Source organism: Mastigoproctus giganteus, chromosome 5 (assembly GCF_048544385.1).
Source record: "Mastigoproctus giganteus isolate SK-2022 chromosome 5, ASM4854438v1, whole genome shotgun sequence".
NCBI lineage: Eukaryota > Metazoa > Arthropoda > Arachnida > Uropygi > Thelyphonidae > Mastigoproctus > Mastigoproctus giganteus.
The window spans coordinates 79,870,553-79,888,858 of NC_143579.1; the positions used below are offsets into that span (position 1 = coordinate 79,870,553).

General features: G+C 36.0%; 1 protein-coding gene across 2 annotated transcripts in view; it reads right to left on the reverse strand.

The window, feature by feature from the left end:
• LOC150085518 (uncharacterized) overlaps positions 1 to 18,306 on the reverse strand; it is a 384,896-nt gene that overhangs the window by 236,002 nt on the left and 130,588 nt on the right. For both annotated transcript variants that reach the window (XM_090373310.1, XM_090373309.1), the window contains one exon: positions 12,561 to 12,629. In XM_090373310.1, coding sequence (XP_090229436.1) covers positions 12,561 to 12,629 — 69 coding nt within the window. The remainder of the gene's footprint in view (positions 1 to 12,560; positions 12,630 to 18,306) is intronic.

The window sequence follows — 18,306 nt, forward strand, 5'->3', positions numbered from 1 at the left end:
AAATTCTGCAAATTGCAGGGGCTGGAGACTAAGCACCTGCAAGGCAATCTGATTGAGGTGTATAAGGCCTTAAATGGGTTGAGAATGCTGAATTCTGATGGAATTCTTCCGCTTGCTCAGATTACGAACCTGAGGGGTACATAAATTCAAACTAGGAAAGACAGTTGTAGAATAGATGTGTGGAAATTTGCTTTTAGCCAGCAGGTAGTTAATCCGTGGAAGAAACTTCCATCTGTCATTATGGAAGTTGATAGCTTAAATAAATTCAAGGAGGAACTGGACAAACTTTTAGAGGGAATGGATGTGTAAAATTGTTTTTTTTCTTCTTTTTTTTGGGGCGATACTACATAAGCTCATATGCTTGCTTTTTTGCATTACATTCCTCCATTGCTACTACTACTATTATTACTAACCATTTATAACTGATTCCACTAGTAGGAACAACCAATAAACCGGAAACTGCAAATACTTTTTTTTATGGTAGTGTCTTCCAGAAATGTGCTTTAGTAAAATGTGAGCATGTGAGGCAATAATATTGTATTTCTGCCTTTACTTGTTATTTATTCAGTTGCTACATGTACGCTGCTTTGTTTACGTGTATCAAGCATGCCTCCTCATTTGTTCTTTTTATACTGTAATTCTGCTTTATTCCCTAAAAATGAGTAAAATACTTGAAAAAAAGTGTGATAAGAAGTGTTCTCGTGAAGATACTTCAGTCACAGAGAAAAAAGAAACTTGTTCAAAGGAAGAACAAGTTTGCTTATGATAGAAGCAAAAGCATTAGCAATATTTTATTATGTAATAATCATATAATTGTAATCAAATACGTATTTTGTTATTACACAAATAATTACATATTTTATTATGATTATTTATTGTCAGGGTCAGCACCTAACCCTATTTTTCCCATAGGGCTTGTTATTTATATTGCACGAGGGTTTCTAGAAACACAACTACCGTGTTATACAAGTAGTGACTGTATATGATATTAAAATTATTTTTTGCAACCAGTCCTTTGTGACTACATCATAGTATCCAATCAAATTGGTCAGTGAAGATTTCTGCTTAACAAACTGATGCTGTTTCTGAACTATAACTGCAGTTTGTCTATACAATCCTGCATTACTTCTTTAAACAGTGACACCATTATTTTCCCTGGAACAGAAGTTAATTTAACAGGAATGTAATTACTCGTGTCACCCTTTGATCCCCCTTTGTGAATTGAAAATACATTCGCACATCTCCAGTCTGTGGGGACCTCACCTGAATCCAAGGATATTCTAATAAATATGGCTAAAGGTTTGCTTACTTCCTTTAATATAACTGGATAAATCCCATCTACCACAGGTGCCTTTTTATGTTCAATTTCTCCCCACTTTGCTCTCAGTTATTACAATATCATTTAGCTCACTACTAGTGTTTGACAAGCTTTTGGCCTCCACTTACCTACAGACTTCCTCATGTGTGAATGTAGATGCAAAATACTCACTCAGTTTGTCAGCTACCTCAGCAGGTTCGTCAACAATCAAACCGTCGATATCGTGGACCAATCTGATTCAACCCAGTCCTTCTAGAGGTTACACAAGTAAAGAAGTCTTTGCTGTTTTTCTTTGCAAGCTTTGCCAAAGATTTCTCATAATCTGCCTTTGCTTGCCTAACCTCCTTTGTGACTTGATTACAGACTAGCTTATATTTACCACAGGCTTCTGTGTTGCCTGATAATTTATGTGCATTCCACACATTTTTCTTCTCTGCTATGAGTCTCATTAATTCATCTGACATCCATTTAGGCCTAAACCTTGAACAGTATTTCTTATTTGGTATGAAAAGCCTAGTAGCTTCCATGTTTAATTCCTTGAATGCTTCCCATTTAGAATTTGCTGTTGGCAACACCATCAGTTGATTCCACTGTATAGAATTTAAAACTGTTGAGACCACTATAATCACCTTTACAAAAGCAAAAATCCTTCCCTTTATCCCCAATGCAGCGATATCTTTCAATATATCCCACATCAATACAATATAATCACTGCCACCTATAAACCAGTTAAGAATCATTCTTTTAAAATTATGTTATGGATAAGACTTGCAAAAACCACTCATGACAAGTGAGTAACGTCTGGTTAACTACAAGATTTGCAGCTTCACATATCACTAATTTGAAAATTAAAAAAGTAATATTAATAAAATATTTTGTGCCTCTGTACTGAAGCTTTTGATAGAAAATGCAAGCTAGATGATGACAGGAAAATAGATATAATAAACTTCTATTACAATTACATATAACTACTATAAAATCTGCTTCCATGTGTGTAGCTGTGTTTTTTTTTTTTTTTTGAGTGAAGCATCATAGCACTACATACGAAAGAATTATAATTCACTTTTTCATGAAAAATCACCTGAGAAGGCATAAATTCAAATTGAGGAAAGACAGATGTAGGATAGACGTGCGGAAATTTGCCTTTAGCCAGCGGGTGGTTGGTTGGTGGAACAGACTGCCATCCCTTGTGGTGGAGGTTGATAGCCTAAATAAGTTTAAGGCTCAGCTGGACAGGTATTTTGAACGAACAGAGGGGTGAAGTGGAAGTGGGTTTTTTTTTTTTTTTTTTTTTGGCTGATGCTGCATAAGCTTGCTTTCTTGCATCAAATGCCTCTACTAATGCTAATGCTAATGAGAGAAAAGGGGCTAAATATTCATGAGATCACCTTACATTACTATAATAATATAAATGCATAAAAACATTTAGTAGCTCACCATCAATGGTGCACTAAGATACAACACAAGTTAAATATATAAACTACCCTTAAAAAGCATCCAGACATCCCTGTTTTCATAAGTCTATTGGGCAATCTTAGATAAACAAGTGACTAACATCGGTATTATATGAAAGGTGTGTGAGACACAGAATTTTGGTTGTTCTCATGTTAAGGGAAGGATGTAACATGGTTGTTCAAAATGAATAATTTAAAAGTAACAGTAAACAATGTGATTTGTTTAAGTTTGGTTTTGTTCGGTCAGTTTAGATTTTAATGGCATAGCATTGTCAAGCCTATAATGTATCAAGCACAAAGTTTTTTTTCTTAATTAGAGGAAGACTACCAAATCAAAACACAAGTTGAAATTAAGAAAAATTGTCACAAAGTTTGCCGAAGCATGTATGGCTCAGATAGATAATTAAAAGTGGCAAACGATTCACAACAGTCACTGATGAAATATAGATAATTAATGAGTAAAAGATGAATAGTTAGAAGGGTTCCAAATTCACATGAAGGAGGAACAGTAGCCCTCAACAAAAAGGAATGTGCAAGGTAATTATGTTCAATACAAAGTCATGCCAGAATGACCTCTCCTTTAGATATCATGTGTTGACTAAACCACCAAGTTGCAATTTCAGGTTTAATTTTACATAATTAAACACACACACACACACATATTGTCAGAATGCCTGACGATGTGTGTGTGTACAACAAAGATGAAGTATGATTGGAATATGGGGTGCATTCAAATCTCCAAATCAATTTCTCATAAAATACACAAGATATAGAAATGAAATAACAAGTGATTTTTCAACATAGCTTCTTAGACCAAACATCTTTTTTTTTTTTTTTTTTTTTGGTAGTTGTTGGCGCATCGGCTTCTGTGGCCATAATGCACCTCCCAAGGTTTTTGCGGTACTTTGATCCAAGCCCGAGGCGGGATTCGAACCCGCGACCTTTGGGTTGCCAGGCAGGCACTTTACCCACCTGGCTAGCCCGGTCAGCACCAAACATCTATTCCAAGCCCTGATGGCAGCTGTGAAGGTTTGTTTGGAGGTATGTTTAGCTCACTGATGAATAGCTGCTTGTCAACTAAGAAAAGTTCTGTCATGAAAAGCACCCTTTGCTGAAACAACCAAAAGTCACTGGGTGCACAGTTAGGCAAGTATGGAGGATGTGAGATAACCTCAATCTTGTTTTCTGTAAAAAGGTTTTGAACCATACCAGCAATAGTGGAACAAAGCGATGTCCTGATATGATTGAATATAACTCAGTATGTGTAGACATTTCTTCTCAAATGCTGGGTGAAACCTTTTCTGTGGAATCCTTTCATATGAGTTCCCTGTCACCATAGTGCCCTTGGGAACGCAATGTGTCAAAATGACTCCATAATTATCTCAGAAAACAGCATCCTTCATTTTCCCTGAACTTGCCACAACATGGAACTTTCAAGGCAGCAGTGACTCAGTGCTTCTATTGGGCAGACTGATGCTTAGTTTGAGGACTGGACAGTTCACTCAATATCTCATCTGTTATTACAATTGAAGAGAAGGATGCTCTCCATGGCAGAACTTTTCTAGCTGAAATGTAGCAGCTTTAGCCACTCTCCAGTGGGATAAACACATGTTCAAACCTTTGCAGTTGCATTCATAGCTTGGAAGAAATGCAGGTAAATTTGGAGTCCTTATAATTTGAAAGTACATAGTATAGTCAGCATGAGAGAATAAAAGACTCTGATAGTGTTTGCTCAGAGGCTCTGGGATTTGGCTGCCTCATCGTCAAATCAATTCCCTTGATTCCAATATAGCTCAAAATTCAGCAAAAGAAAATGTCCATCCAGAGAATTAGGGGATTTTCAAATGCTCTATTCCCAAAAAGGGAGGTTATTAAGAGTAAAAATAGATGCATGTATACTTGCATATACACTAAACTAATGCTAGGAGCATAATAAATAAATTTGATGAATTTGAATAATTATGAAGTCATAAAATGAAGATGTTGCAGAATTATCAGAGACATGGTGTGACTCAGATATAAGGATGCAGAATGTGAATTTAGGGAGTACAATGTGTATAGAAAGGACAGACAGGTCAGAAGGGTGGTTGTCTTGGTTAAGAAGCATATAAAATTCAAGCAGAGCATCCAGTAGCCAATGCAATGTTGAGTCAATTTGGAGTGATATAAGCAGTGAGAAAACAAAACTGAGGGTAGGAGTGTGTAATAGGCCTAATTGACTGTAATGAGTATAAGGAACAGCTGTACAGACATACAGAGTGGGAAAATAAATCAAAATGTCTTATAATGGGAGATTTGAACTTTCCAAATAATGACTAGATCATGTCAGTTGGACTCACATATTAGGAAGATTTCAGAAAAGCTTGTTGATGCTGTCGCACATAAAATACTTCCATACAAATTAGAGCACTCTGGTATTGAGGAACAGTTACTGCTATGAATAAAGGGATGGTTAAGTGGAAGAAGCCAGACAGTGTTATCAATGGACACTGCTCTTCTTGGATTAACTGTTATTAGTGGAGTCCCCAGGGTTCGGTGTTGGCCATTTGTTTTCAATATTTATTGATTAGCATTAGTAGATGCATATGATGCAAGAAAGCAGGCTTACATAGCATCAGCCAAAAAAAAGAAACACACCTCTCATGTCGCCCATTCATTCACTCCAAATGTTTGTCTAATTCCGCCTTGAACTTATTTAAGTTGTTGACCTACACTACAACAGATGGAAGTTTGTTCCAACTATCAACCTCCCACTGGCTAAAGGCAAATTTCCACCCATCTATTCTACAATTGTCTTTCCTCAATTTGAATTTATAAGTAATCTGAGCAAGAGGAAGAATCCCATGAGCTTGTTCAAACCACTCAAGGCCTTATACACCTCAATTAGATCACCTCGCAGGTGCCTAGTCTCCAGAAACTGCAATTTGCATAACTCGAGCCTTTCTTGGTAACACCAACCTTTTGTTCCACTCACCAATCTCATTGCCCTTCTCTGTACTCGTTCCAGCAGCTCTACATCTTTCCAAAAATGAGGCCTCCAGACCTGTACGCAGTACTCATGGTGTGGCCTGACCACTGCCTTATACAAAGGGATTATCACCACCTTATCCCTACTGGCAAAATTCCTGTATATCATTGACAAGACACCATGAGCTACTCTTGCAGCCTGTCTGCACTGCTCAGAAAACTTCATATTTGGCTGCACAATTACAGCCAGGCCCTTTTCATTCTCCACTGCTCTGAGTGTAGTACCCCCAAGTTGGTATGTTACTCTGGGGTTACTGCTATCCATACGCAGTACTTTGCATTTGTCAAAGTACTGCGTATGGATAGCAATAACCATACGCAGTACTTTACATTCGTCAATGTTAAACTTCAGTTGCCACCTCTCAGCATGTCTGCTCAACTTTTACAGATATTGTTGCAGTAGTGTACTGCCATTAAGAACTCTACCAACCTTTGTATCGTTTGCAAACATGGCCATTAAGTCTGATATACCTTCATCAATATCAATGATAAATACTGAAAACAACAATTGGCCCAACATTGAACTTGGAGGAACTCCACTAATAACATTAGTCCAAAACGAACAGTGTCCATTGATAACCACTATCTGTCTTCTCCCACTTAACCATCCTTTTACCCATTGTAGCAACTTGCCCTTGATGCCATACTACTCCAATTTGTACAGTAGTCTCCCGTGTGCAACAGTATCGAAAACTTTCCTGAAATACAAGTATATGATATCATAATTATTTTTTGCATCCAGTTCCTTTGTGACCACATTATAATATCCAATCAAATTTGTCAGACAAAACTTCCCCTTAACAAACTCATGCTGTGTCTGAACTATAACTGTAGTCGTGTACAGATGATCCTGCATTGCTTCCTCAACCAGTGACTCCATTATTTTCCCTGGAACAGAAGTTAGACCAGTGTTTCTCAACCTTTTTGTTGTTGCAGCACACTTTTAAAGACACTAAAATTTTGCGACACACTTTTAAAGATGCTAACATTTTATGGCACACTACAATCACTATTATACTCATATATATATATATAAATACAGGTCGACCATCACTAATCCAGCCACCGGTAATCCAGTCAAAATTTCTGCAAACATAATTTCAAATTTCCCGGGTCGGCGCATCGACCTGCCGCTACTGTTTTGGTGGCAGCATCAGCTGTTGGTGCGAACTCGTAAACACTAGCAAGCCATTCCCACTTGTTTTTCTGGATTTATTATTATAACCTGCTCACATTTAGCCCCAGCCATGGTTCCAATGCATAAAGGAAGTGCCTCTCGTGGTGCAAAGTGCAAACACCATACATTGTCCATAGTAGATAAAGTTGAAATTCCGAAAAAACTCAACAGTGGTGTGTCTGTGAGAAGTTTAACTCTGCTTAATTGTAAATTCCAGCAATTTCTCTCAGTTCCTTATTTTAGTAATTTTCTTTTAGCCATTCCGTTTTAGATTTTTTTTTTTTTTTTTTTTTTTTTAGAACACACTTATACAAATTTGCAGAAAACAGAACACAATATGATGGATAATACAGTGCGCTAACGAACTTCTTTTCACACAATCTCTAACAATACTGACAAACTTATTGCGACGTTCGAGAGTTCATTTTATTGTGATTAGTTTTATTGCAGCACTCACCATGCATGCAATAAACTAATCAGAAATGACCTTCATACGTATGCCGTAATGGCATTACATGTATGTGGCCGACACGGCTTCTCGAGAAATAAAGTAACCAACATATGTGGCCACGTTGGTCACATATATGCAACATAAAAAAAGACTTTTTTTTTTTTAATATATTTTAAGCAAAAAAATGACAACACTGACATTACAATATTGATTTTAGAATTACTAATCAAATTATTTCCTAAATATTTTTTGGCCCCTGGGGGAATTTTTTTCTTAAACTAGCTTGGCAGTCAACATGTTAAAGGTAGAAGGAGGTGGTTAGCTGTTGGGTAAAATGTATGTACTAAAATAACCACTGGTGATCCGGCAAACTCATTAATTTGGCACCCCACAGGTCCCAATGCTGCCAGATTAGTTATGGTTGACCTGTATTTATAAATGTCAAAACTTGCTAATATTATCACAATTTAAGCGATAATATTGGCTTATTATCGTTTAAATATTAGTGAATTTTTTGCTTAAATAAATAAGCGATAAATAAGCTAATATTTATTGCTTATTTATTATCACTTTTAAATTTAAGTGAATTTCCAGCAACTGGTCACTACGGATCTCAACCAATTCTTCTTCTTCTTGCAGATTAAGTTCTAACATGGGAAGGTTTCTTGTTGCAAATGTTTTTTGTTATCTAGGGATGGAAAGTAATGCTCAATTTTTGTCTTTAACAGCTCTAATGTTTCACTTATTACATTAATTATTTTAGTATCATTCATTTAAATTATAATATATCTAAATTTCCACTCTTATGCTATGTGGAGTTTTTAATATATTTTATTTAGGTGTTACCTAATCTAATATACATTGAGTAACATTTCAGGTATCTTGCCGATACCCGTCATCAGACATTGCTGTTGGGAGACAAAGAATAACTTTTATATATATAGGTTAAAAGCTAGAATCTTAGTTAAAAATCGTATTGAGTAAGGTGGAAGATTCGAAGATTATATTAAACAATAGAAAGGTTTTAGATTACCTGAATGCAAATAATGCAGGCATAAGGCACATCAGTACGTATGATTTCAAAATTCTGTTTACAAGTATTTCACATGATAATTTAAAAATGGTTTTGAATGATTATTATAATTCATATAATAGTGTGATTCCATGTGATAAGTTATTTGTTATTTGTTATTTGGTTTTTTAGGAGCATTAGCAACTAAGGCCATATTGCTCTGGGATATGCGGTGGTCATTCCCTGACCTTTCCGCATCCTCCGTATTTGGTGGTGACGGGCTCGAACCCCGGTCTAATCAAGAAGCGTGTGCTACGCACTGCTGCTCCTTCCCACCTGGCTACGGAGGCACCACGTGTGATAAGTTATACTGGGATAATTTAATAGACTTATGTTTATTTAATTGTTTCATTGTTAATGGTAGTGCCGTATATATATATAGACAGCATACGGGTTTAGCTATAGGAGCGTGTAGTTCATGTATTGTGGCCAATACATGAACTGCACAGTCCAATACAATATATTTGCATCACTATGAAAGTAAGATTAATAACAGTACTATGCTTTATAGATATACTGATGACCTTATTGCTATTAATGAGCCAAATTTTTTGCAAGAAATGGCCATTTTTTATCCTAGGGATTTGGAGCTTGAATGTTCGAATAAAGAGAGTTTTCTGGCAGCCACATTTCTAGATATTGATATTATGTCTGATAAAGTAGTTACTAAAGTATATGATAAATGTAGAGATTTTAATTTTGAGACAGTCAATCTCACACATTGGCATTCAAACATATCCCGCAGAATTCATAGCAATATAATTCTATCGCGAGGATTAAGATTAATTAGAGAATGTAATAGTCCCAATAAAATTGTAGTTTCTCTGACAGAATTTATTAACAAGCTGAGTAAAAATAGTTTCCCTCTTAAATTCATATATAAGTACTTATGTAGAGCTATTTACATAGCTATAAAACTATGGCATAATAATATTTGCCCTCATACTATAGTTAGGAATTTGGGGATTTACTAAATTGATGTCTTATTATGAGCTTATGTATATGTGTAAATATTAGGTACTTCCCTTAGAGCTGTTGATCTGTGTCTTATGCTCTGAAAAAGTTGTACCCATGGTTGTTCTATGGAAAGGAATAAATTTTTTTTTGTCCAGAGGTCGCTTATGTCGCTTGCCGTTGCCAATGCTTTTAATTGGAGGATACCTTTTCCGTAATTTCATATGACAGTAGAGGGAGCTTTGAACTTTCTTTCACCTCATGCAACAGCTTGGGTCTATCCACATTTTGTTTGTTCTGCTCCGATGTATCGGTAAAATTTTGCTTTGTTCAGAGGTTGTACTAGAATAAACAGTATCTTTATTCTAGTGTCGTAAAATCCACAGGTAACAAAAATTATTTTCACAATATCAATGTGTGTCTGATGGATCTTTCCAGTAAAGAATATCATTCATTTCATCATCATCATCAGCCATTTTCAATCCACTGCAGGATGAAGGCCTCTCCAGCAACTTTCCAGTTCCTTCTGTTTTGAGCACTGGCCATCCATTTACTACCCAAAAACTCATGAATTTCATCTATCCATCTCCGCCTTTGTCTTCCAGGTTTTCTTCTAGCTCCTCTTGGGTACCATTCTGTTATTTTCTTAGTCCATCTGTCATCATGTCTTCAAGCTGTGTCCTGCCCAAGACCATTTTAGTTCTTTTGTTTTGATAAGAATGTCCTGTACTTGAGTTTGCTGCCTAATCCATGTGTTTCTCTTCTTATCTAACAGTCTGATTCCCAATATAATTCGTTCCATTCTTCGCTGTGTAGTTCTCAGCTTCTCTTCCATTCTTTTGGTGAGTGCCCAAGTTTCACTTCCATAAGTCATGGTGGGGAGTATACATTGGTTCATTATTTTATGTTTCAGACAAACTGGGATATTGCTCTTCAGTATGTGACTATATTTCCTGAATGCTATCCATCCAAAATTTATTCTTCTCTTGACTTCCACCATTTATCATTATTACAGCTAATAACTTGTCCCAGATAAGTATATGACTCCACCTTTTCAATTACTGCTCCTTCAATCATTATTTCCCTTTCCGTGGCATACTTGTTCATCATTACTTTTGTTTTAGCCATATTCATCTTTAGTCCAAAATCCTTACTAACTGTGCATAACTGATTAAGATTTTCCTCTAATTCTTTGGGATTGTGGCTTATAACCACAATGTCATCTGCAAATCATAAATGGTTTAGTACTCTCCGTTCACATTGACTCCTTTCTGTGGCCAGTCTAATCTTCTGAAAGCTTCCTCAAGGGCAGCAGTAAACAGCTTCGGAGATATTGTGTCTCCTTGTCGAACTCCTTTCTCGATTTTAAATTTCCTACTGTCTTTGTCTAGTCTAATAAAGGAGGTAGCACTCTCATATATTTTCTTCAAAATCATAATATATGGGCTATCTATGCCTTGTCTTTCCAGTGCCCGAAACATTGCCTTATGCTGTATGGAGTCAAATGCCTTTTCATAATCCACAAATGCCAGGCATAATGGTGTTTTATATTCATTTGCTTTCTCCATTAGCTGTGATATTACGTGAAGGTGATCCATAGTTGAGAATCCTGTCCTAAAGCCAGCTTGCTCTTTCGGTTGATTCTCATCAAGTATTCTTTTTAATCTGTTAGTAATGACCCTTGTGAACAACTTGTAGATGTGGGATAACAAGCTAATTGGTCTATAATTTCCAATTTCTGATTTATCTCCTTTCTTATGCAGCAAAACTATGATTGCATTATTCCACTGCTTAGGTGTCACACCTTTTCTAATGCACTTTGTGAAGAGCCTTGTCAGTTTTTGTGTTATGTCTCTTCCTCCCAATTTTAACAACTCTACAGTAACTTCATCTTCCCCAGGGGCTTTCTGATTCTTCATTTTCTTCAATGCATGTTCTACCTCATCAGGAAGAATATCGGGTATGTCGTATGTGTTGCTACTTTGCAATCCATCTTCCCCACTGCTGGTATCATTCCCTCGCTCCTTGTATAATTCTCTATAGTAGTCTTCTGCTATTTGAATTATGCCTTCTCTGCTGTTTATAAGTACACCATCGCTATTCTTCAGTTTCAGTATCATTTGTCTTTCTGTATTACTGCTCATGGCTGCTGATTTAAATCCTTTGTTTTCCCTTAATGCTTGTTCTACTTTTCTTGTGTTAAATCTTCTTATGTCCTCTCTGGGTCTCTTTCTAATGGCTTTGCATAACTCAGTATACTCAATTTTCTCCCTGTCAGTGTTTTTCTTGCACTTCATTTGTCGTCTTCGGTTCATCATGACAAGTGTTTCTTGACTAATTTTTTCTTCTTTGGATTTCTGTTTCCCTTTAGGTTTCTTGGGTTTTATCACTTTCAGAAAGTTGTAATATTCCTCGTCATTCATTTAAGAGTATCTAAATCTGGTCCTGTGGTTAGCATGCACAGCATGCTAACCACAGTTTGAGGTAAGGATATTACAAATCTGAGTCCATATGCTATCTTCGCCTATTGAGAACTGTAGTACCAAAGATCTGATTCCCTATACATATAAATACCATTGGCTCTAGATTATCTACAGAACAAATGGAAATTTATTTATTTATTTATTTATTACAGGAAAGATGTCATAATGTGAAAAAATAAATTTTAAGGTTTCAGAACGCCAGATGAATCTTAAGAAATTATTTTTTTAATTGATTAAAATTACATTTCAGAAAAAATCTATTAGTTAACAAAATTCTTAACAAAAAAGATTAAAATTTAAACTAAACAACAAACAGTCCCAACAAATTTATATCACTGATATGATCAATTTTAAATGATAAATAAATCACTGAAATACAAAATTAAGGTTACATTAGCTATTTCTATGTATCAAGTTTTTAACTTACACAAATTAAGCCTTCTAAATATTTAATATGTTGTATTAGAAATTATATTAATATCAGATTCATTGGAGGTGGAACAGACATTAAGGATTAGCTTCATACAGGTATGTAAAAGTCATTTTGTAGTAATCACAAATCTCACTTTATCAAGCTTGCCTATGCTGCTAAAGATATTATCCTATAGCTTCACGCAGTCTTACCTGTTTCATTTTTCTCTTTTTCTCTTTATCTATACCTTTTTTCCTTCTAGTCTGACTGCTATTTGTAATCTAAAAAACAAAGGGTAAACTTATTACAATCTTATATTCTAAACAAATACACATAAGTAAAACTGTATATTTTGTCATAAGTTATCAGATTAATTTCAGCACAACAAAAAAAAATTTCTTTGGCAAACCATGAATGACATTCAGATGTGTTTTCAGTGTAAAACACTTATCATTGCAACTTAAACTGCTTAAATGACAAAATTAAAGGAAGATATAATATCCCAACCATCACGTGCAATTAAGAAGTTAACAGCCCAGATTCTGCAAATTACACAATTGAAGGTCAGTCTTGATTCTATGATATAAGACTACCCTGTGTCACATTCATATTTGTATTTTTCTGTACTTATATTTTTCTTTACCCATTTCTTCTTTTTACTATAAAATCTGAAGAAATAGGTAGGTGTATAGTGAGATATAAAACTGGGAGCTTGTCAGGGACTCAAGCATGTCATGAACCTGAAAGGAAAATCTAAAATTGTTGATTTTTATGTCACAAATTGAATTACTTAGGCCACCTTAAAATGACCAATATCTGGAAAGAAAGTTTCTGTCAGAGCTTACACTTCATTTGTGTGAAAACAAAATGGCTGCCAATACTCAGCAATGTGGGAACATATGTGAGTGTTTGAATAATGTCCATGAAATATGAAGCAATTCAAAAAGATATTCTGATGGTTGTTTGTTGTTGTAAATGAAGCACAGAAGAAGCAATCCTTGAGTTTTAGAGAAAAAAAAGATAGCATTTTCCTTAGAGGGAAGGGAAATTAAATTTTTAGCAGAATTAAATTGCATGTCTTAATTTGTTACATTGCAGTTTTTGCTGAAACTAAAATAAAACATGAACAAGATATTTAGTAATGTTTTTTTACAGGAATGGGTAGCTGCCTATGAATATATCTAGTTATTTCTCTGAATTAAATTTTTATCTGAAGCTAGTTAAGATAATTATTGAATGTGAAAATTCTACTTCAGGCTATGAAGATTAAAGTGGCAATACTCACTCTTTTCAAAAATAAATTCAAATAAAGGTAACAACAAACCTAAATACATATGAAGCCAGTAGAATTAAGATTATGCTAGAGAAGGTAACGTCATCAGTTTTGCCTCCTCATAAGCAAAGTGTAAATGAAGTTGAAGATGAAAATGAAGTTGAATGAAGTGAACTAAGAAATTTGATAGCTCACTAAAAGTATTATTAATCTGTCAAGAACAGTTACTAGAAAATTTGTTTTACAAAAATGTCTTCGGAAACACTAAGCTGATAAAGTTGTAAAAAAAAAAGTCATATTTTCAGAAAGATTAAATGTTCGCATTTAAATTCTGAATATTCTTTCTCGTGTCTTTTCCTTGATTGAATATTGATAAGTCAAATGAGTCCTTGAATCTATTGGAAACTCATTCACACATATATAAATAATATGGGATATAGGGTGAAATGGATACAACAGCTTCCTTTTATATTACAAAACCTTGGTGACTAATGTTATCAATCTTATGTTAAAGGCATACTGTTGGTATATCTACTCAAAATAATTTCATTTCTCAAAAGAACACCAAAGCTTACTGAGATAATCTTGTTTCTTTTGCAGTTAACATTTTCAAAGTTTGTTGGGGATTTTTTGATCCAAAATGTCACAAAGTAATAAATAATGTAATACTATTAAATAAAATAGAATGAACAATAAAGGATTTTGTCTGCCAGGGTCTTATTTTGTCAGGAACTACAAGGCAGTGAAATCCAAAAAAAAAAAACAAGGAATATGGCATTTCAATAACCTTTAAAGCTGCCAAAGGGCTGGTTCCCATGTGATGCAAACCAGTATCAAACAAAGTGCTTACAAATTAAAGAGTAAAGCCGAAAGAAAGCAGTGGAAGAACTTTATACAATTATATCATGCAACAGACACTGCTCTTCATGCACTAATGTTATTAGTGGAGTACCAGTTTCGGTGATGGGGCCATTCTTATTTTCTGTATTTATTAATGATATTTATGAGGGTATATCAGGCTTAATATCTAAGTTTGCAGATGACACAAAGGTTGGCAGTGTGGTTAATGACAGTAATGAAAGTATGCTGTTGCAACAACATCTAGAAAAATTAGGCAGATGGGCTGAGAAATGGCAGTTGAAGTTTAATATTAACAAATGCAAGGTACTACAAATGGGCAGCAGTAATCCCAGAATAATGCATGAACTGTGTGGTACTCCACTCAGGACAGTGGGAAAGAAAAAGGACCTGGGGTAATTGTGCAGTCTGATATAAAAGTTCTCTGAAAAGCTCAATGATATATGGAAATTTTGCTAACAGGGATAAGGAAGTGCTTATCCCATTATAATGCAATGGCCAGACCACAATCTGAATAGTGCATACAGGTCTAGAGGCTTCATTTTAGAAAGGATGTAGAACTGCTGGAATGGGTACAGAGGTAAAAAAAATGGTGAGGGGAACAAAGAGGTGCTCTTATCAAGAAAGGTTTTAGTTCTGCAAATTGCATCATCTGGAGACTAAGAACCTGCATGGTTTTTTTTTTTTTTTTTAGGAGCATTAGTAACTAAGGCCATATTTCTCTGGGGATATGTGGTGGTCATTCCCTGACCTTTCCGCATCCTCTGTATTTGGTGGTCACGGGCTTGAACCCCGGTCTAATCAAGAAGCGTGTGCTACGCACTGCTGCTCCTGGCCACCTGGCTATGGAGGTGCCACCTGCATGGTGATCTGATTGATGCATTTATGGCTTTAAACGGATTAAGCAAACTCAATGCTGATGTGATTCTTCCTCTTGCTCAGACTATGGCACATGAGGGGATATAAATTCAAACTGAGGAAGGATGGTTGCAGAATAGGTGTGTGTAAGTTTGCCTTTCACCAACAGTAATTGATTGCCAAAACAAGCTGCCATCCATTGTTGTGAAAGTGGATATTCTGAATAAACTCAAGGAAGGACCACATGAAGTACAAGTGGGAACTGATATGTAAGTTGGGAATTTTTTTTCTGACTTCTTTTATTGCCACTCTCAATATTATTGGAGAGATCCCATCTACCATAAGTGCATTTTTTACGTTCAGATTCAACAATTTCTCTTCCACTTTCTTCTCAGTTATCACAAAATCATTTAACTTTTTGTAATTTGATATATTCCCATTCCCTAAAAAATTCCATATCTGTGAATGTAGCAGCAAACTGCTGTTAGCAACATGAGCAGGACCATCAACCATTATATTCATACCATTCATATCTAGCAGACTAACATTATTCATTCCTTTCTGTCTAGTGTTTACATAAATAAAGAAATCTTTGCCACTTTTCTTTGTACAGTAAAATTTTGTTAATACAAACTCGGTTTATACAAAGATACTCATTTATATGAAGTACATAACATTCTCCTGTGAAAGGATAGGTTTTTCTATGTAAGTATATTCATTTTCACCCTGTGAGAAATAAATATTGTTATTTTGTACGTTTAATACAAATCTTAGCACAGCTGATCTGATTATTGCCCCTATTATTGTCTCTGACCACCCAGTTCCCTGCTTCCTGAAGGATGGCACTGACTTGTTAGAAATTATTTTTGTGTAAACAAAACCAGTTTATAGTGGCTACAACTATAAAATATTTAAGGGCAAAGGCCTCAATGCTACGAGGTAGTAGTAGTAGTAGTAGTAGTAGTGGCACATGATGCAAGAAAGCAAGTGTAGGAGCTTATGCAGCATCAGCCAAAAAAAAAAAAAAAAAAAAAAAAATCATCACACCATTCCCTCCAAATGCCTGTCCAGTTCCTCCTTAAATTTATTTAACCTATCAACTTCCACAACGACAGATGGAAGTTTGTTCCAGCAATTAACCACCCGCTGGCTAAAGGCAAATTTCCGCACATCTATTCTACATCTGTCCTTTCTTAATTTGAACTTATGTCCCCGTAGGTTCGTAATCTGAACAAGTGGAAGGATCCCATCAGAATTCAGCGTGCTCAACCCATTCAAGGCCTTATAGACCTCAATCAGATCACCGCGCAGGTGCCTAGTCTCCAGCCACTGCAATTTGCAGAACTTAAGCCTCTCTTGGTAAGAGAATCCCTTCATTCCCCTCACCAATCGTGTTGCTCTTCTCTGTACACGCTCAAGCAAATCTACATCCTTCCTAAAATGAGGCCTCCAGACCTGTACGCAGTACTCAAGGCGTGGCCTGACCATTGCCTTATACAGAGGGACAATCACCTCCTTTTCCCTGCTAGCAAAATTCCTATATATCATTGACAAAACCCCATGACCTGCCCTAGCAGCCTGTCTGCATTGCTCAGAAAACTTCATATCTGACTGCACAATTACTCCCAGGTCTTTTTCATTTTCTACCACCTTAAGTGTAGTACCACACAGTTGGTACGTTTCTCTGGGGTTACTTCTACCCATATGCAGTACTTTGCATTTGTCAAGGTTGAACTTCAGTTGCCACTTCTTAGCCCATCTGCCCAAATTATCTAGATCCTGTTGCAGTAGCACACTGCCATTACTGTCATTAACAACCCTGCCAACCTTTGTGTCATCTGCAAACTTGGACATTAAGCCTGATATACCTTCATCAATATCATTGATAAATACACAAAACAACAGTGGACCCAACACCGAACCCTGTGGGACTCCACTAATAACATTAGTCCATGAAGAGCAGCACCCATTGATTACCACCCTCTGTCTTCTCCCACTTAACCATCCTTTTATCCATTGTAGCAACTTACCCTTAATACCATTTTGCTCCAATTTGTACAGTAGTCTTCCATGCGCAACAGTGTCAAAAGCTTTCCTGAAATCCAAGTATATGATATCAAAATTATTTTTCGCATCCAGTTCCTTTGTGACCACATCATAATAACCAATCAAATTTGTCAGACAAGACTTTCCCTTAACAAACCCATGCTGTGTTTGAATTATTGCTGCAGTCTTGTCTAGATGATCCTGCAATGCATCTTTAACCAGTGACTCCATTATTTTACCCGGAACAGAAGTTAAACTAACTGGTCTGTAATTACTCGTGTCACCCTTCGATCCACCTTTGTGAATTGGGGACACATTTGCACATCTCCAGTCCGTGGGAACCTCCCCTGAGTCCAAGGATGCTCTCATAATTATGGCTAAGGGTTTGCTTAGTTGCTTTGCCGCCTCCTTTAAAATAACTGGATAGATCCCATCCACCCCAGGTGCCTTTCTTATGTTTAACTTCAACAATTTCTCCTCCACTTTGCTCTCAGTTATTACAAAATCATTAAGCACACTGCTACAATTTGATAACCTTCTTCCATTTTCAAACTGTAATAATTCCTCACGTGTGAATGTAGATGCAAGATACTCATTCAGTTTGTTTGCTATCTGAGCAGGATCATCAACAGTCGAACCATCGATGTCAAGTGGACCAATCATATTCATCCCCTTCCTTTTAGAGTTTATATAAGTAAAGAAATCCTTGCTGTTTTTCTTAGCATCCTTTGCCAAAGATTTCTCGTAATCCGCCTTCGCCTGCCGAACCTCCTTTGTGACCTGATTACAGACTAGCTTATATCTGCCACAGGCTTCTGCGTCACCTGATAATTTATATGCATCCCATGCATTTTTCTTCTCTGTCACGAGTCTCATTAGTTCATTTGATAACCATTTAGGCCTAAACCTTGAACGATATTTCT